The 17,548-nt window shown below is 48.4% G+C and overlaps 1 protein-coding gene across 1 annotated transcript; it reads left to right on the top strand.

Moving 5' to 3' along the window:
* The first annotated feature begins 933 nt into the window (after positions 1-933).
* Positions 934-16,764, top strand: LOC128427216 (SRC kinase signaling inhibitor 1-like). Its single transcript, XM_053414314.1, has 18 exons — positions 934-1,047; positions 4,075-4,276; positions 4,629-4,758; positions 5,391-5,562; positions 7,189-8,174; positions 8,308-8,397; positions 8,497-8,537; positions 8,728-8,751; positions 10,076-10,236; positions 10,313-10,488; positions 11,437-11,567; positions 12,049-12,196; positions 13,346-13,643; positions 13,791-14,127; positions 14,281-14,423; positions 15,095-15,244; positions 15,361-15,444; positions 16,612-16,764. Exons 1-18 carry the CDS (start codon positions 934-936, stop codon positions 16,762-16,764), a joined length of 3,540 nt encoding a protein of 1,179 aa, XP_053270289.1.
* Positions 16,765-17,548: the final 784 nt, after the last annotated feature.

Raw genomic sequence — 17,548 nt, 5'->3', positions numbered from 1 at the left:
TTTCTTGTAAATATACAGAACTTGTCCAGAAGAACCTTCTTCTCTCCTCTGATTGGCTCAGTTTGAATGTGTCATGTAGTTTGACCCTTGTGGTGCAGCCTGTGTTCAGGGTCTGGTTTTAAAACCTCCTGCTCCAGTGACGAAGGCAGAACTTCCTGTTGTTCAGGCTCCTGATCAAACTCCAATAATTTCCTTATTTAAAATTAATGTTTAGAAAAGTTCTGAAGTAGAAGAACTAGAGGAACGTGACAACATGTGGAAGTTACTGTGAGATATTCAACCACACCCCAAAGCATCCGGTGCTCTCAGATCGATTTGACTCTTTATGGATCATAATTAATCAATAATCATCGGCTGTACTGAAGAAGACTTGAAGCTTCTCCTCTGAAACACTGTAACTCCTCCTCTAACCACATTATAAACCATTTATTGTGTTTGCACTCTGCTAGTAAACATTAAACTGAGGTAGTTAAACGAACTAAGTACCTTGAAATAGTTTTTTCTAATTAATGAACCGAGAACACAATTAATTTCCCAGTAATTGATCATATATCCGCTCCTGGTCTCAGGCTGAGCAGCTCCGCTCCAGCAGCTTCCACTCAGTCATGACACTGAGCAGATGTGAGGATCTGAACGAACATCTGGAACAATAACGAAGCTGAAATCAAGAAGGAATCAGGAAATGATCTCTGGTTAGAAAACGACTGCAGCAGGTTGTTTTCTGAGGTGTTGGTGTAATATTAATAATGATAATAATAATAACAGCTTTTATTAGACGTAAAAGAATCGTGATGTAGTATTTTTATTTAAATCCTTCATGACTGTTCCCTCCTCTTGAATTTCGTGGCGTCTCTGCTGCAGGGAAATAAAAATAGACGTTTTTTCCTGACGTGTTTACTCGGAGCTGCGGATCTGAAAGGATTCTGATGTTTAATGCAGATTCTGCAGCAGCTGCTTGAACTGGAGGAACCTCTGTGTCGTCCATTATCTGCTGTGACTGAGCCGCTGAACCCGGCTGCAGGGAAACTCCCTCGAGACGAGGAGAGTGTGACACAGACGAGAGAGACGCTGAGATATCAGCTGCTTCACGTGTTGTTCATCTGGGTTCAGGAACAATATCAAGAGAGAAGGAGACGAGAAAACTGGTTTAGATAGATGGATAGATGGATGGATGGATGGATGGATAGATAGATAGATAGAGGGATGGATAGATAGAGGGATAGATAGATAGATAGATGGATGGATACTTTATTAATCCCCTGGGAAGTTCAGATCATCCAGTAGCTTATACACTAAACACATCACTGACATACAAACATAAATCACATACAGAGAACATATCTACAGATACAGGAATGGAATGATGTGATTGTGTCATGGTCCAGTAGGAAAGTGTTCTTGTGCTGCTGGAGTGGATAGTACAATAACATATAAAATATATATATATATATATAAATATCTAAAAATATAAGAATATGTAGTGGTTAAGTCTGTGCATGGGGCTAGTATAGTCAGTAAAGGGATTGGATAGTACAATAGAATATAAAATGTATATATATAAAAACAGCAGAAAAATATATATATATTTAAATATCTAAATATATTTTGAATATGTAATGGTAAAGTCTTTGCATGGGGCTAGTATAGCAAGTGTTTCTGTCTTTTTTTAAGCAACAGTTACCAAAGAAATATCTGTTAAAGCTTCAGTTTTTCCTCCAAATGAGAAATAGTGAAAAGTAGTTTCCTATGAATAGAGTTATTATATTTTGTTGTTTGTATTTTATCTGGACCCTGAAGGAAACTGATAGAGTTTTTCTTCAGATCCTCTTTTCACTTCTATTCTGACAGAAACAGATAAGATGAAAACACATCATGTGTTGATTGATTCTAATCGACGGAGATCTAGATTCATGTTTCATCGATGTCTCTTCTCTGTGTTTCGCTGTGAGAGCAGAAGACGTCTTCACGTTAGAAGACGAGGACACAGGGACGTCCTGTCGTCTGCACCCGAATGAAGGACGAGCTTTAAAAGAGGATTTTCACTGTTTTCAATAACTCTGCTACTTAATGGAAGTGTCATCTCATCGGTGATGAACTGGAGACGCTCTAACTCTCAGTTAATCCTCCTCTGACGCGTCTCTCACTATATTTTCCTTCAGGATTTACAGATTATTTCGAGTTTGATTCCTTTTCATCTGTTTCTCAGAACAGGACGAGTGATTCAGACTTTGATCCTGAGAGGAGCCGTTGTGTGAGTGTTGTGTTAGCGTTGTGTGAACGTTGTGTGAGCGTTGTGTATCTGAGAATGTATCAGCTTTAACTCCACGTTGTCAAACCTGTGGACGACTCGAGACGATTTCATTTAAAGTCTCTTTGCAGCGTGAAGTTTCTGGATTCACTGAGTGGATGTGAAGATTCTTATCGAGTGTTTCCTGCTGTGTCTGAATTCACTGAGAAACGTTTTCAAAGGGATTCGTGAAGCTTCGTCTGGTTTTATGATTTTTTTTACAGCCAATTACAATATTTAAGAAAAACAATTTCAGAAAAGCAATTTAAAGGAAAACTTAGTTTCCTCTTTCTTCAGTTTCCAGATCACAGAAGTCCTGACTCTCTTCTTCTAACCTCTGTCTGCTCCTCGTCTTCTTTCCTCTTCACAGTTCACTCAACACAAACTTTGTGAGTCCCTGGTGCTTCGTTGTGTTTTCTCCTCAGCAGCTTGATGCTCGTGAAGGAGGAGCGTGCACGGCTGTAATCTGTCAGAGCCGCGTGTGTTCGATGCCCGGTTGTGTGTCTGTGTGTGTGTGTCTGTGCAGTGAGTTCTACCATATGTCATCTGACAGGTCGGTGTTCCCCGACATGTTTGTGCACACATGCATGTCCGAGCGTCACGCCTGCTCGCCCCTCTCTCTCTCTCTCTCTCTCTCTCTCTCTCTCTCTCTCAGCCTGTTGCAGAGGCCTCCGAGCCGCTGGATGCACGAGCCCCCCCCCGCGGTGCAGTGGGAGCTCATTACCGTCGTCTGTGGGCTGGAAAATGTCTGTCAGTGAAGATTCATTAAGAGTGAACCTGCTGCAGACGCTGCTCACCGCTCTGTAACGAGGATCCTTCACCACTCGACCCCCGCCCCCCCCCCCCCCGGTGGTTCAGGTCGTACAGGTGACATCACACCGGTTAGCTGCGTTAGGCTGCTGTCATCGAGTCGAGCTCCGTGGTCGTCGTCTGCTCGGGGGGGGTCAGTGAGCTTCCTGGAGCTGCAGAGAGAAACAGAGATTTATTTGATACACCGATGAAGTTCTTCAGTTTTTCTTTCCTGTAGTGAGTCGTATAGTTTGTTTATGAATTTAAACGTTTTAAAAGCAGTCAGTGGTAAAGGTAGATGCTGAGAAACTCCTTCTCTATGTTCTTGTGGAAGAAACCTCAGACGTAGGTGACGTTGGTTTGAAGACCAGTTAAAAAGTAGATCTGGTGTTTAGTCTCTGAAACACTTTGTCTGGTGCACACGAGAGGATTTCCAACTCTTAACCGACTTTAATAACGTCGGAGAGACACAATCATAGATTCAACTTTAATCTTCTAATCGTCAGGAGACGTGCGACCACACACTTTGTAGGAAACGATTCCACAGAGCAGCTCTGAGGAGAGTGAGAATTAAAAACCCACTCTCTACTCCTGCGTTGTGTAGTTTTAATTGAAGCTTTGTTGTAGATCTTGTGTTTTTTGTTTTGGAGGCTGTTCGGAGTCGGTGTGTTTAACCTGCCGGCGCCGCTGCTCTAGTTTCATCTCCAGGATTCAGCTTCCTGTTGTTGAAGCTCTATCGGTGGAGGAGAGAGAGAGAGAGAGCGAGAGAGAGAGAGAGCTGCTTTGTGTGAACTGTTTACTTCCCTCCGAGCTGAAAGCTTCCCTCTTCTCTCCTTTCCTTTCTGTTCATGGATTTTCTCCCTTTTCTCCTTTTGTCTTTTGTTTGCTCTACATCTCCACTCATTGATTCCCGTGTTCACAGCAGAAATAAACATCCGAGCATTAGTTACTCTCTCTCTCTCTCCTCCTCTAAACGTCTCGTGTCTTGTGTCTCTCAGACTCGAACGCCCCGTGTGACGCGCCTCAGCCCGACTCAGCCGGCGCTCGCTGACCAGGCCAACCGGGTTTCCTTCGCCTCGGCCGAGCATCTGGAAACCATGTCGGAGCCGGACGTGCCCATCGGCTTCAACCGCATGAACCGGCTCCGCCAGAGCCTCCCGCTGGCTCGCTCGTCCAGCCAGGCCAAGCTGCGGGCCCCAGGTCAGAACCCAGGCTCATGGGTTGTGTTATATCTGTTTACCTTCCTCTATGAATCCAAGTGATTCTCATTCTTCTTCTTTGTGGAGGAAAAGTTTCCAGAAAATATCCAGAGCAACAGACTCTGATGTTTGTGTTGTCCCTCACAGCCGATGAGGAAAATGTCTGTAAAATATAGATACACTATAAAATCTGTGTTTTGTTGCTTCTACACTCATCAGAAACAATAATCTACTGTTGAGGTGAAACATTTGTCCTCCTCCTTTCAATCTTCATCACCCTCCTCCTCCTCCTCCTCTTCACCCCTCCACCGTGGTTGATCTCCCTCATTGCTCCTCCTCATCCATAAATGCAGGGGTCTTGTTCCTGCAGCTCGGGGAGGAGACGCGCCGGGTCCACCTGACCCACGAGCTGACGAGCCTGGAGACGCTGAGGGCGCTCATCGTGCACATGTTCCCCCAGAGGCTCACCATGGCCATGCTCAGGTATCACACTCCCGGGTTATCGATCTGTTTGGTGACACGCTTCATTTAGTTTCATCAGTCGATCGTAAAGTGAGACGTGTGAATGACAAACTGCTTCTCAGCCGCAGACGTGGAGAGAAGAGGAATAAATGTAAACAAAGAAATGAGAGAAGCAGGAAGGAATGAAATCAACAGATATAAAATCAATAAAACCAAAGATCTGGTCTTGTTTATTAAAGACATCAACAATCGACACACAAACAGTGAACATGTGAGATCATAAGTGAAAACAAAAATCACTCCTAACGATATCTTTTAAGCTCCAGGCCCGGTGTAGGATTTTGTGTTTACATGAAACAAAATCTGATTTTTCCACAAATGCAGCTAAAAAACATATCTGTGTATTTTCATCAATGTATTAATTATAGATTATCTGTAAAATCTGCTCTGTCACTCGTCCAGTTCCCTCTTAACTCCACTCGCTCTGAATATCACGTTTCTCATGAGTTCGATCTCACGCTGCGTCGGTTTGATTCCCCACTTCACTGCTGATCATCAGAGAACAGCTGCTGAACTGGTCACAGCTCGGACTCTTCATCACTTCCTCTCTTCTTCTTCTCCTTGTGTCTTCCTGGTGTCTGCTGGACGTCCAGGTCTCCCAGCACGGCGCTGCTGATCAAAGACGAGACCCGGAACATCTTCTACGAGCTGGAGGACCCGCGGGACGTCCAGGACCGCTGCGTCATCAAGATCTACTGCAAGGAGCCGGTGTACGGGAGCTACCCGGGACAGCACAGCCCCCACCTGGCCAACGGAGACCTGCGGGTACGTGTGTGTGTCTGTCTGTGTGTGTGTGTGTGTCTGTGTGTGTCTGTGTGTAATGTAAACTGCTGAGCGGGTCTCACCTTCTCCCTCGTCCCTGAGTCACAGATCAGTGAGACGGACACACACTCGTCTCTGAGGCAGATATCAGCCCACCGAGGAATCATCCTCCGAGTACAGCACTGGTTATTTATAGTGTCTGTCCGCCCCCCCCCACATGTGACACTGATATGATTTCTCTACGTGTCCATACGCTGTCAGAGAGAGAGTCATGTGACCGTGCCTCACGTCTCTCTGATCGTCGGTCAAACTCCCCGAGGCCTTTTGTTTACAGGCCGGTGTTCAGGCCTCTCAGCCGTCCACTGTTGTTTTGGAGGTCAACCTTTCTGTCCCCCCCCCCCCCCCCCCCCCAGGCGGGCTCGGTCACCGTCTTGATCTCGTGCACGTGACAGAAATCCTCCCTGAGTTTTTACAGCCTCATCAGAGCGACAGCTTACCGTGAGTTTTATGTGTCAGGTTCTGCCAAGGTGAGAGAGTGTGTCTGTGTGTGTCTGTGTGTGTCTGTGTCTGTGTGTCGCGTGTGTATGTGTGTGTGTGTGTGTGTGTGTGTGTCGATCCAGCAGAGGATTATAAACCTTGACCAGGATGAAGGAGGTCGGTCCAGGCCTCTGACTGACGGACAGAACTGGTTGAGGATGAGATTGATTGGCGGGAGAACGACCAGCTGTGAAAGAGACCCCCCCCCCCCCCCCCCCCCCATTTGTCTTCGGCGCAGTTTAAGAACGATGTCGTTGCGAGGCTGTTGCTAAGTTACAAGATGGAAGATGATGGCAGCCGAGTCGTTCAGCTGCTGGGGGGGGGGGGCGGGGGGGGGGTCCACAGGGGGCTGTTGTTAGAGGCCTACGGGTTATTATGTGGAAATATTGGTTTTCCAATCTGCATGGTCTCCAGGAGACGGCGTTCTGCGTCATGAGCAATTACTGTCCTGTCGTCCTTTGTGCTTCTACTGCTCCTGATTCAGATCCCTCCGTCTCAGGGAGCCGCTCTAGCTGCTCTGCTGCTCTGCTCTGTAACGTCCTCTCTGACACGCGGGCTCGATGCCAGGAGATCATCCCTCCGTGCTCAGTCCGTCGATACCAACGCAGAGTGCAACTTAAAACACACTGAAGGAGCAATTCAGAGTCTTTCCTGTCAATCTGAAGCAGAGTCAGTGAGCGGCTGACAGGCTGCAGGAGAACCCGCTCTGTGTGACTCAGTCATCGACTCGCTGCTCTGCAGAACGCTGAAGGTTGAAACGTGTTGTGTCTCAGAAACTGTGAAACTCAAACTCGCTCTCGGTGAAGTGATCGTCGGCTTCTCAGCGACCTTCTCTCGACCTCGATGGAAGAAGCACCGACCGAGGTGTAGGAGGATTTCTAGAGAGAGGCTCTTACACATGAAACCACTTTATTCACATTCAGGGACGAACTCGAGTGTGAAGCTCAAACCATTCAAGTCAGAATCAGGTTGTTTGAACAGAAGGAACATTAATAAGCTCAGTTACTCCTATTAGACACCAAAGATACAGAATTCAAATAGTGTAGTTACATATTAATAGCAGTTATAAACCACTGTTCTGTTTCTCCACAGAGGGAGATGGTTTACGCTCCTCAGGATTCTCCACCCAACCGGCGCCTCAGCACCCAGCCCCTCTCCTCCCAGCACTCCTCCGCCTCCGCCTCCCCCCCCCAGGGCTCGCCGTCCCGCGCCCGCCTCCTCTACAGCGGCGGCGGCCGACCTTCGTCCTACGCTGGCCCCGCCCACCACACCCACTCCCTGCCGCACCCGCACTCCCAGTCCCACCACTCCTCTCCCCACCAGCAGCAGCACCAGCAGCACCAGCAGCAGCACCACCAGCAGCAGCAGCAGCAGCTTCACCAGTACCCCCAGAACCCCCACCACCCCCAGCAGGCCTTCTGCGCCTCCTCCTCCAGCGCCATCCTGGAGCGCCGGGATGTGAAGCCAGATGACGAGGTGGGCGGGTCCAGGACCATGGTGCTGCTGCGGGGGGACGATCGAGGTGGGGGGGGGATCTACGCCGACCCCTACTCTCTGGGTCCTGAAGCGAGTCGGCTCAGTCTCGCCGGGGGTCCTCACTCCCCCCTCCCGGCCAGAGCCGACCCGTACGGCTCCTTGTACCGCCGTGGAGGAGGAGGAGGAGGCGGGGGCGGGGGGGCCGGATCCGTGCGCTCTCTCACCTCCTATTCAGCCGCTGCTCTACAAGGGGAGCTGATGGAGAGTGGAGCCCTCTACAGGCCGGGGGGGCCCCTCTACAACGACGCCTACGCTGCGTCCGTGTTGGCCATGGGGCTGCGGGTGCCCCCCCCCTCCTCCCCACAGAAGATCCCTGACATGAGGGACTCGTACGGCGGCACCCTGCCGGGCCGCGGCTCCCCCGGCCGGCAGAGCCTGAGACGGGACTCCGTGACGTCCTCTGTGTTCGGGGACAGTCCCAAAGCCCGGGGCCAGGGGGGGCCCTTAGGGCTGACCTCAGAGCAGCTCTGCCTGATGGCCGGGCCCGGGGGCGAGGGGGGGGTCTTCGGCTCGCCGCTGCTGGGGAACGAGACGGAGACCAGGTAGAGTCGTGAAGTGATTGTATATTGTATATTTGTATGAAGTATCTAACTCTACAACAACTGTAGTTATGATTTTTATCCCCAGTGTAACGACAGAGTCACATGATCAGTGACATGTGTCTCATCCCTGCAGGGAGCGCATGGAGGCCATGGAGAAGCAGATCGCCAGTTTGACCGGGCTGCTGCAGAGAGTCCTGAGCAGGGCGCCGGAGGCCGAGAGCCCGTGAGACACACACAGACACACACACAGACTCACACACACACACAGACACACACACACACACGTGTTCTGTACGTTTACTCTGACACGTTCCTCTTCCAGGGAGAAGATGGAGTCGGCCAGCGACGGCTCGGGAACTGACAGTAAGTTCTCACTCACTCTTCCTCTCTGCTGGCTCCTCTTCCTCTGCTGCTATTTATTTTTCTTTGCATATTTCTGACACGGCCTCGTGATGTGATGCTAGCGGCTGATTCTGATTGTGTGTGTGTGTGTGTAATTGTGTGTGTCGGCTTCTTGCTGGTGTGTAACTGCTGCTCATGCTTCTTGTTTTAGCTGGACGAACTAAAAAAAAGAAAGGTAGCTACTGTGTGTGTTCCTCAAGTGTCTGGTTCCTGTTCCCTGGTCTGTGTTCACACCCTGTTCGCCTCCAGGTGTGTGTGTGTGTGTGTGTTTGAGTGTGAGTGTGTGTGTGTGTGTGTGATTGAGTGTGTGTGTGTGTGTGTGTGTCATTTGAGTTGCAGGAAATCAAACACAGAAAAATCTTGTTTCATTGACATTTCCCTCATTTTTCTGATTGATTTCAAAGGTTCATTGATGATTTTTGAATATTTTCAGAGCTGCAGATAAAACTTCTTGTTTTCAAAACTGAATCCGAGCAGAATGAGTTGATTTCATTTGATTCTGAATCTGTGGCGTCTGTTTCCCAGCGTGACGCGTCCGAGATGAGAAGAGCTAAATTAATTTCCTCTTTTTATCTGATTGTGAAATAAACATGAGAGGAAACGGAACCTCGTGTCAAATCGTAGATAAGCCTCGAATTTCACTTTTCTCAGGAGGAGTTCTGTGTCTGTGGGCGTTTAGCTTCTACTGGAAAATTAAAAATTGAATGAACAAAGGAGGAAAACCTCATAAAGTCTCGTATGATAACTTACGTTAACTTAGATCTCGGGAGGGAAACATATTCCAAATCAAGTAGGTGTGTTCTGATTGATGTGAGATTGAGTTTATTACGTGTTCTCCTTCGACACCTCGACAGAATTATTCACTTTTCTTAATTGAAGTAATTAGTGCTTCCAACACCTATTTCCATATTTAATTACTATGGATAAATCAAATGTTTTAATATCAGTTCGTGAAAAGTGGCCTTTAAATGCAACTCTCCTAAAAACCCACTGCTCTTTTCTGGATTGTCTTCCAGTTCCTGTTCCCCTCTGTCGTTCTGCATGATGTGTATGTCTGTGTGTGTCTGTGTATGTCTGTGTGTGTCTGTGTGTGTCTGTGTATGTCTGTGTGTGTCTGTGTGTGTCTGTGTGTGTCTGTGTGTGTCTGTGTGGGTGTGTGTGTGTGTGTGTGACTCCTAATGACTGTCAGAGGCTCGTCTTCATTCCAGAGGATGAAACACTCGTTCTTCTTCTGGGGACAGTCTGGAGGATTCAGTTGTGTGTCCCCACTCGTCCTGTGTGTCCCTGAAGCGTCCTCGTCCTGTTTGTCCTCGTTACGTTCAGAGTGTGATCTTGACCTCTGACCCGCTGATGGAACTTGTCCTGAAACCAGGAAGCTAGATTAATTATTCACCTGGATGGAAGTTTGAGGTCATGAGAGTCAAAGTGTTTCAGGACAACTTCCATCGGTTCCCTATCCAAACAAAGAGCTGGTTCCCTGAACGCCTCCTCTCCTGCAGCTCCGCCTCCTTCTGCTCCTCTGGCCCTGATGCCTCCTCCCTCGTCGGGCGCCCACCAGCCGGTGCCGGTGTCTCGGCTCCAGATGCAGCTCCACCTGCAGGGCCTGCAGCAGAACACCAACGCGCTGCGCAAACAGCTGTCGCAGCTGCGCAACATGCAGGTGAGTGGAGGACACGCGTCCTGAAGACATGTCCACAGATTGTCTCAGATTCAGATGATGTGACTCTGTGTCCCAGCTGGAGAACCAGGACTCGGTCCTGACGCTGCTGAGGCAGACGGAGTCGGAGCTGAGCCTCATGATGCTGGACGCCATGCGCACTCAGGAGGACCCGCTCCAGAGACAGCGCCTCCTGGTGGAGGAGGAGAGACTCAAGTACCTGAACCAGGAGGAGCTGCTCATCCAGCAGCTGCAGTGAGTCCAGGCAGACATTGATCTGAGCCCCGAGTTAGTTTGTCTTGTCAACCTGGTGTCGAGGGAAACCCGGGGGGGCGGCAGGACCACACGCAGAGCTGAGGGCTGGGTATCGAACATCTATTCTGCGTCAATGAGGATGTGTCGTGTGTTTAACTTCCCAACGTTCACTTTCACTACAGAGTCGGTAGCTCAGGTCTGAATCTGCTGAGCTGTGATTCTCTCTCTCCTCTGTGAGTCAGAATGAAGCTTCTGTAGTTTCTGATTATTCCTTCAGACGAGACCCAGTGGCCAGAGGGGTCGTGGTTTTAGGTCCGTCCCTCTGTCCCTCTGTCCCTCTGTCCCTCTGTCCGTCCCTCGGTCCCTCTGTCCCTCTGTCCCTCTGTCCCTCTGTCCCTCTGTCCCTCTGTCCCTCTGTCCATCCCTCTGTCCGTCCCTCTGTCCCTCTGTCCCTCTGTCCATCCGTCCCTCTGTCCCTCGGTCCCTCTGTCCCTCTGTCCCTCGGCCCCTCTGTCCCTCTGTCCCTCTGTCCATCCGTCCCTCTGTCCCTCTGTCCCTCAGTCGGTCCCTCTGTCCCTCTGTCCCTCTGTCCCTCTGTCCCTCTGTCCCTCTGTCGTGAACACAGTTTCTCCAGAGCACCTCCAGGGAATCCTTTCACCTTTGGCAAAAAACATTAACTTAGACAAAGGTCAAAGGTCACGGTGGCCCCCCGCCAAAGTATATGTCTTTCTTTTTTTTTTATATGATATCTTCATATTTCACTAAGTCAGTTGTGGATTGTTTGCTGGCTGATAAGATTCAAATCAAAGTCTCTGTTTCTGTTCCTCCTTAGTGACCAGTAGTTTTCTTTTTTAGAGATTTTTAATGTTTTTCATCATAAAACTGAATTAGTCTCAGAGAAGTTTATTCTCCTGAGAGAAGTTGAGTGTGTGTCCTGCTCGTCCACAGCGACCTGGAGAAATCTGTGGAGGAGCTGCAGAGGAACTCGTCCATGAACCACGGCCTGGTGACGGAGCAGGAGGTGGAGCAGAAGAGCAAAGAGCTGAGGATTCTGGGAGAGACCATCAGTGAGCTGAAGAGTGAGTGTGTGGTTCTCACCTCCTGTGTGTGTGTGTGTGTGTGTGTGTGTGTGTGTGTGTGTGTGTGTGTGTTGTTTTAATATAATGAAAGTTGATGAATTTATTACACATTTCTGAACCTACTGATCGTTTCCCTGCTGGTTGTAGTTTAACTCTCATGATGTAAATACCACAAAAACCAAGAAAAACATAATTAATCATTAAATCTCTTCACGTGCGGAGCAACGTTTTTATTCTCAGGTCAAAGGTCAATCACTTGTTTTGCTGAAATACGTGTTTGTCAAATTTCTGCTGCTCCGAGTCACAGATGAATATTTATGAGTTTTACTTAATTGATATTCATAAAGTCCTGTATTCGGCTCCTCTGACCCGTGTTCTTCTCTCACTACCTGGAATATTAATGTTACGTGTCCGAGGATCCTGATAGGTTAACGTGTCCAGTGTGACCTGTGGTTCCTCATCACGTCCTCCCCCCCCACAGACCAGTTCCCCAGCCTGCAGAGTAAGATGCGGGTGGTGCTGAGGGTGGAGGTGGAGGCCGTGAAGTTCCTGAAGGAGGAGCCTCACCGTCTGGACGCGCTGCTGAAGCGCTGCAGCTCCATGACGGAGGCGCTCAGCTCGCTGCGCAGGTACGAGTCCGACGTCACCCCCCACCCCCCCACGTTCAAAGACTGTTCTACTCAACTTTCTATTGAGACTTTTCATAAACGTTTGAATTTAAGTATAAACTTACTTTTAACTTATAGTATAAAATTCACTGATTCATCCAAACGTCAGAACTGAGTTCTAATGTCTACAAAAGAATGAAAGATGCACTTTTTAAATTATTGAAGTTACCTGATGTTTTTACATTGAAATACTATGAAAGAGTAGTATGGCCATATTGAAGAAAAAAGTATTAGATCTCTTGAATAATGTAATATTATGAAACGATAGTCCTCATATTCAAGTGTGGCTCATGTTAAGAATATTATAAGAAGTTTAATTCTAATGAAAGAAAATTACAAGAATGAAGTAAATCTAATGAAAAACAGGATAAAGAAAAAACAAGAGAAGTAATTTGTGTCAAAGATAAAAAGATAAATTAAATATCCATCACTGAAATCAAGACCATTTAAGTAAGAAGTTAATAATAATCCAAATATAAATGTTATGTAACGTCTCAGACTCTGAAGATTCTCTAAGTCTCCTCACGTCTCTGTTGGGACTAGAACTAAAAGACGGTTCTGTCCTTTAATCTCGTCTTTCATCTTAATTGTTTAAAAAGGTTCTGTTGAGATCCTGGTTTTACTTTACATGGTTTCACAAACTGATTCTATAAAAGATTCTCAGGGAAACGTTTGAGAGATTAAAAAGCAGAAACTCATCTTTTCTTCTTCTGGTTTTATCCGACTGATGAAAAGTGAGCAGAGCATCAGAGTCAATGATCAGAGGCAGAATTACTGTGTGTGTCTGTGTGTGTGTGTCTGTGTGTGTGTGTGTGTGTGTGTTGTTGAGTCACTTCTGTAAAAACCTCTGCATCTTTTCAAATGTAAATTTTCTTTCTGCCGCTGAGACAAATATGAGAGTTTCTGTTTCTTTGATTCTTCATCTGAAGAAGACAGAGTTTCTATCTGAGTGATCGATGAGTCATGTGACCGATCGAGGCCCTGAGATGATGATATTAATTAGAACTAGTTCCATGTTAGTCCATCCTGTGTGTGTTGTGTTTCTCCTAGTGTCCAGGTTGTTGCTCTCACACTGTGCAGGACCTTCATGGTGTCCTGTGTGTATTGTAGTGTTTTGTATCCCTCCTATATGTTCAGACAAGTCACCGAGGGCGTGTGGCAGAACGCAGACGACCTCTCCGGCCACAGCAAGCGGGCGGAGGACCTGGACCTCCTGAACAGCCCCCCCCTCAGCCTCAGTGACCTCAGCAGCAGCTCCGGCCTGGCCAACTGGAGGCCGGCGTCCGACCCAGACGCCTCGGGCCACGAGCAGGACGTCCAGCCGACCATGAGCTTCAGAACCCGAGGCCTGGACGAGCTGCCGGGCCGGCGTCCGGGAGACAAGTCGGTGTCGGCTGAAGTCCGACTGGTAACCAGCTGCTGTTGTGTGTCATCATTATTCAGTTAGAGATGTGTGTTTGAGGCAGATGGTGATCACACCTCCACGTGTTAGACGACATCAGGTGATTACACTTCCTGTGAGGACGACCTCATTGTGTGTGTGTGTGTGTTTCAGGCGGCCGAGCGGGACTGGGAGGAGAAACGAGCCAGTTTGACCCAGTTCAGCGCCCAGGACATCAACCGGCTGCTGGAGGAGACGCAGGCCGAGCTGATGAAGGCCATCCCCGACCTGGACTTCGCTGCCAAGCACATCAACAAGCCGGCGGTGCCCCCCAAGCCCCAGATCACCAACCCAGTTACATCCACCACATCTACTTCAGCTGCAGCCGCCTCCACCGGCGCCACGCCCACCTCCACCACGACGCCCGGCGCCGACCAGCAGCCCGGCAAAGTGCAGCTGGCGGCCCAGAAGCTGAACAGCCTGGAGGGGGGCGGTTCTCATCGAGGGTCCGGTGAGTCAGGGCAGGAGATTCAAGTTCTATATATTTGGATGTATTTGTCTTTTATTTTTATGGTTAATAAAGTGTATAAGGGTTTGTGCTGTAGAGTTTTTTACACAAACCAGTTGAAGTTTGTGTCTTTTGTCTTTTGTCTCCTGTCTCCAGTCGACCTGAACGCCGCTCGGTATCGAACAGAGAAATCCTCCAAGTCTCCGCCGCCGCCTCCCCCCCGACGGAGCTTCCCCTCAGCACACGGCCTCACCACCACCCGCACCGGGGAGGTCATCGTCACCGCCAAGAACCTGAGGGTGAGATGTTCTGTCTGAAACCACCACTGGGATCATTTCATATGAGCGTGTCCATAAAGATCAGCTGGTTAATGGTCACTTTTAATGTTTAATATCTTTAATAATAACTTGCACAACAGATCTGTTTCAGGTTAATTAAAAAGACATTGGCAAGGAACTTCTTTCTTAATTCTATGAAACCAGAGCTTCGAAGTCAAAAGCTAAGATTTCAAATCGAACACACAAACAGAAGTTCTGACACATGTTGGGTTTATTCACCGCTGGGATTCAGAAACACAATTTAACGACCCGTGTCGGAGTCTGACCCACTTCTTCAGAACCATGAGGTTAAGTGGTGTGAGGCTCAGGTTTGATTTCCAGGTAAGAACAATCTGCTCCTGCTGCTTTAGACATGACACTGAAACTCAGCCTGAATCCTCCACTTTAATAAGCTTCTGCAAACCTTCCTGTGAGACCTGGACCCAGTTCCACTGAGCAGAGTCAAGCACACTCGTCTCTCTCAGTTCATTCACACACAGGTTCAGAGTGAGAGCTGTGAAAGGTTCCTCTGTCTCTGAAGAGTCTCCGAGCTCCTTCATCCTCCTGCTGCTTCTCCATTCTTTGTTCTTTTAGTATCGGCTATATTTAAACTGCTCTGCTTTTAGAATGATTTTATTTTGTCTTTTTTAAAGATGGAGGACGATGGCGACATCGCTAAGACTCTGGTGAAGCTGCGGCGGACCCCGTCGGACACCCCCCGCCCCGCGTCCACGCCGCCGGTGATCGCAGCGTCTGGGGTTCAGGACGAGGACGAGGAGGAGAGGATCATCGCCGAGCTGGAGGTGAGATCTGGATCCACCGGCTGTTTGCAGCTGATTTCACTTCTGTTGTCACGTGTCGTGTCCGTGTGCTCACATGTCTCTGCCACCGTCTTTCATACGACCTCCACGGATCACAGGTATTTGAGAGAACGCCTGTAAAAGATTCTAGTAAACGGCGCAGCATCACGACCGCTGCCCCCCCGACCTCCAGGTCCAGAAAGGTAAACGTGAAACCTCCAGATGCTCCTGTGGAATCTGCTTCTCCTTCTTCATCTGCTTTTATTCCTCCTGCTTCACTCCAACCTTTTAACGACTCAACACAAAACGTTCAAGTGAGAGAAAACCTAAGACACGTGGAAAACATCTCGACTCAGTGCTGCCCTCTAGTGGATGAACTGTGAACAGCCATGGGAACGTAAAGAACAGGTGGACGTATGTGGACGGTTACGTCTTCCTAGCATAAATGACTGAGTGATGCTTCACCACATGTGGCTGCAGGGGGCGCTATTAATCAGTTAAAGTTACAAACTGTTGCTTTAAATATTCGGCCTTACGAGACACAACCCACACAATAACACACAACCTTTGAAATACCTTCAAATCATAAATAATATTATTGTGAATGTGTTTAAATAACTCGACAGAAGAGATAAAGTCAAAACATCATATTCGATGTGTTTGCAGCTGCAGACGTTGGACTGAACTTCTCTTCCTGACCTTTCTAACACTTCCTCCTCTGACCTCTGCTTCCTCTCCACCTCCTCTCTGAATATTTGCTCGATGCTCTTTGTTTGTGAAGTTTCTCTCTGAGATGAAATCCTCCCGAGCCGCTGACGTGATGAGCAGTGAGTCAGAGCGGCTGAGGCCCGTGTTTAGTTTCCTCCCGACAGCTCTGGTGACACGTTCAGCCGAGTGGAGACGACTCGTGTTAGTTGGATTATTCACGGAGGTGCTGAGCAGGTCACTGTTAGAATCCAGGGACAGGGTGGTGGGGGGGGGGGGGGGGGGGGGGGAGAGGCAGGAACGTTTCCCTTAAAGAATCCATTCTCCTCCTGCAGGAGTTTTACATCCAGAACCTTGATTCGTTTCTAAAATAATGAGGAATTTAGTCATCTTTTTTTTAATCCTGATAATTCAGACGGAGAAGAAGATGACGATTGTTAGTTTGGTGGATGTTTGTGGTTATTAATATAGTTCTTTAGTTAATAAAGTTAATAAGTTCCACCAGCATAGTTGCCTCACGTGGCCAAATGTTTGTGGACACCAGTGATCTCTGGCTGTTTTAGTGGTTTGCTCATGTTATGATACTTTATTGTTTATATATTCTTTACACTCACTTAACTCAAATGAGTCTTTTATTAACCCCTCTGTTCTCCTGGCTCCCACAGAACAGCAGCAGCTCCCCGGGGCCGACCAAGGGCTTCACCGTGGCGGCCCGACTCAAGCACCTCCAGCAGGGCAGCCTGGAACGGCCCAAAGCCCGCAAGCAGAAAGAGGATTTCCCCAAAGTCCAGGGCCAGCAGCAGGTATTCCACTTCTAAACCCTCTGACGCCTGCTGAGCGTTCTCCTCCTGCGACTCGGGAGAAACCGTACGGAGACGATTCGAGGTCACATGAACTCCAGAGGGCAGCGATCTGCAGAGTCCTTGATTTCTTCATGTGCGTTCTGACCTTTGAGTTCCTGGATCTCACCTCGCTTGCTCAGAGATCAAGTTTTTTGTGGTGTGAGTTTGTCGTTGTCTTGATTTCCAGAGGAAGGATTGTGTTGGTGCTTGTGACTGATGAGCTTCACTCTCACAGTCAGAGACGTCCTCCGCCTCCATTCACCGCCACATGATCTCCAGCGATGCCACGGAAAGATTTATATCTCAAGGTCAAAGTGAGGATTCAGTGTTTCACCACGACCCCGTCATGTTCTCTCTGACTCCTCCCCCTCATCCTCTCTCTCTCTCTCTCTGTTCTTCCGATAATTACCACATGCTGCTCTTTGTGTGTAACCGATCCTTAAAACTCAAGGTGAGCCGTCGGTGCTGCGGCACGTTGGCGTAGCGGGAATCGAACCGCCCGAAAGGTCCGGTCGTTACGCTAGTTTACTCAGAGCTGCCTTTTAACAGCTCTCACTCATTATGCAAGAGGAGGAGAGCGAAGCACAAAGTGAAAGGTTTCCTGAGAGGAGCCGCTTCTGTTGACGAGCTTTTTGAGTTCAGTTTGTACAGGAGGAATAAAAGAACAGGAGGAGGAGGAGAGGAGGAAGAGAAGAGAGGAGAGGAGAGGAGGAAGAGAAGAGAGGAACAGTGAGGCAGGGAGAGCGAAGGAAATATAACA

The sequence above is a fragment of the Pleuronectes platessa genome, chromosome 21 (assembly GCF_947347685.1).
Source record: "Pleuronectes platessa chromosome 21, fPlePla1.1, whole genome shotgun sequence".
NCBI lineage: Eukaryota > Metazoa > Chordata > Actinopteri > Pleuronectiformes > Pleuronectidae > Pleuronectes > Pleuronectes platessa.
The sequence above is the reverse complement of the archived record's forward strand: the minus strand, read 5'-3'. Positions and strand labels throughout refer to the sequence as shown.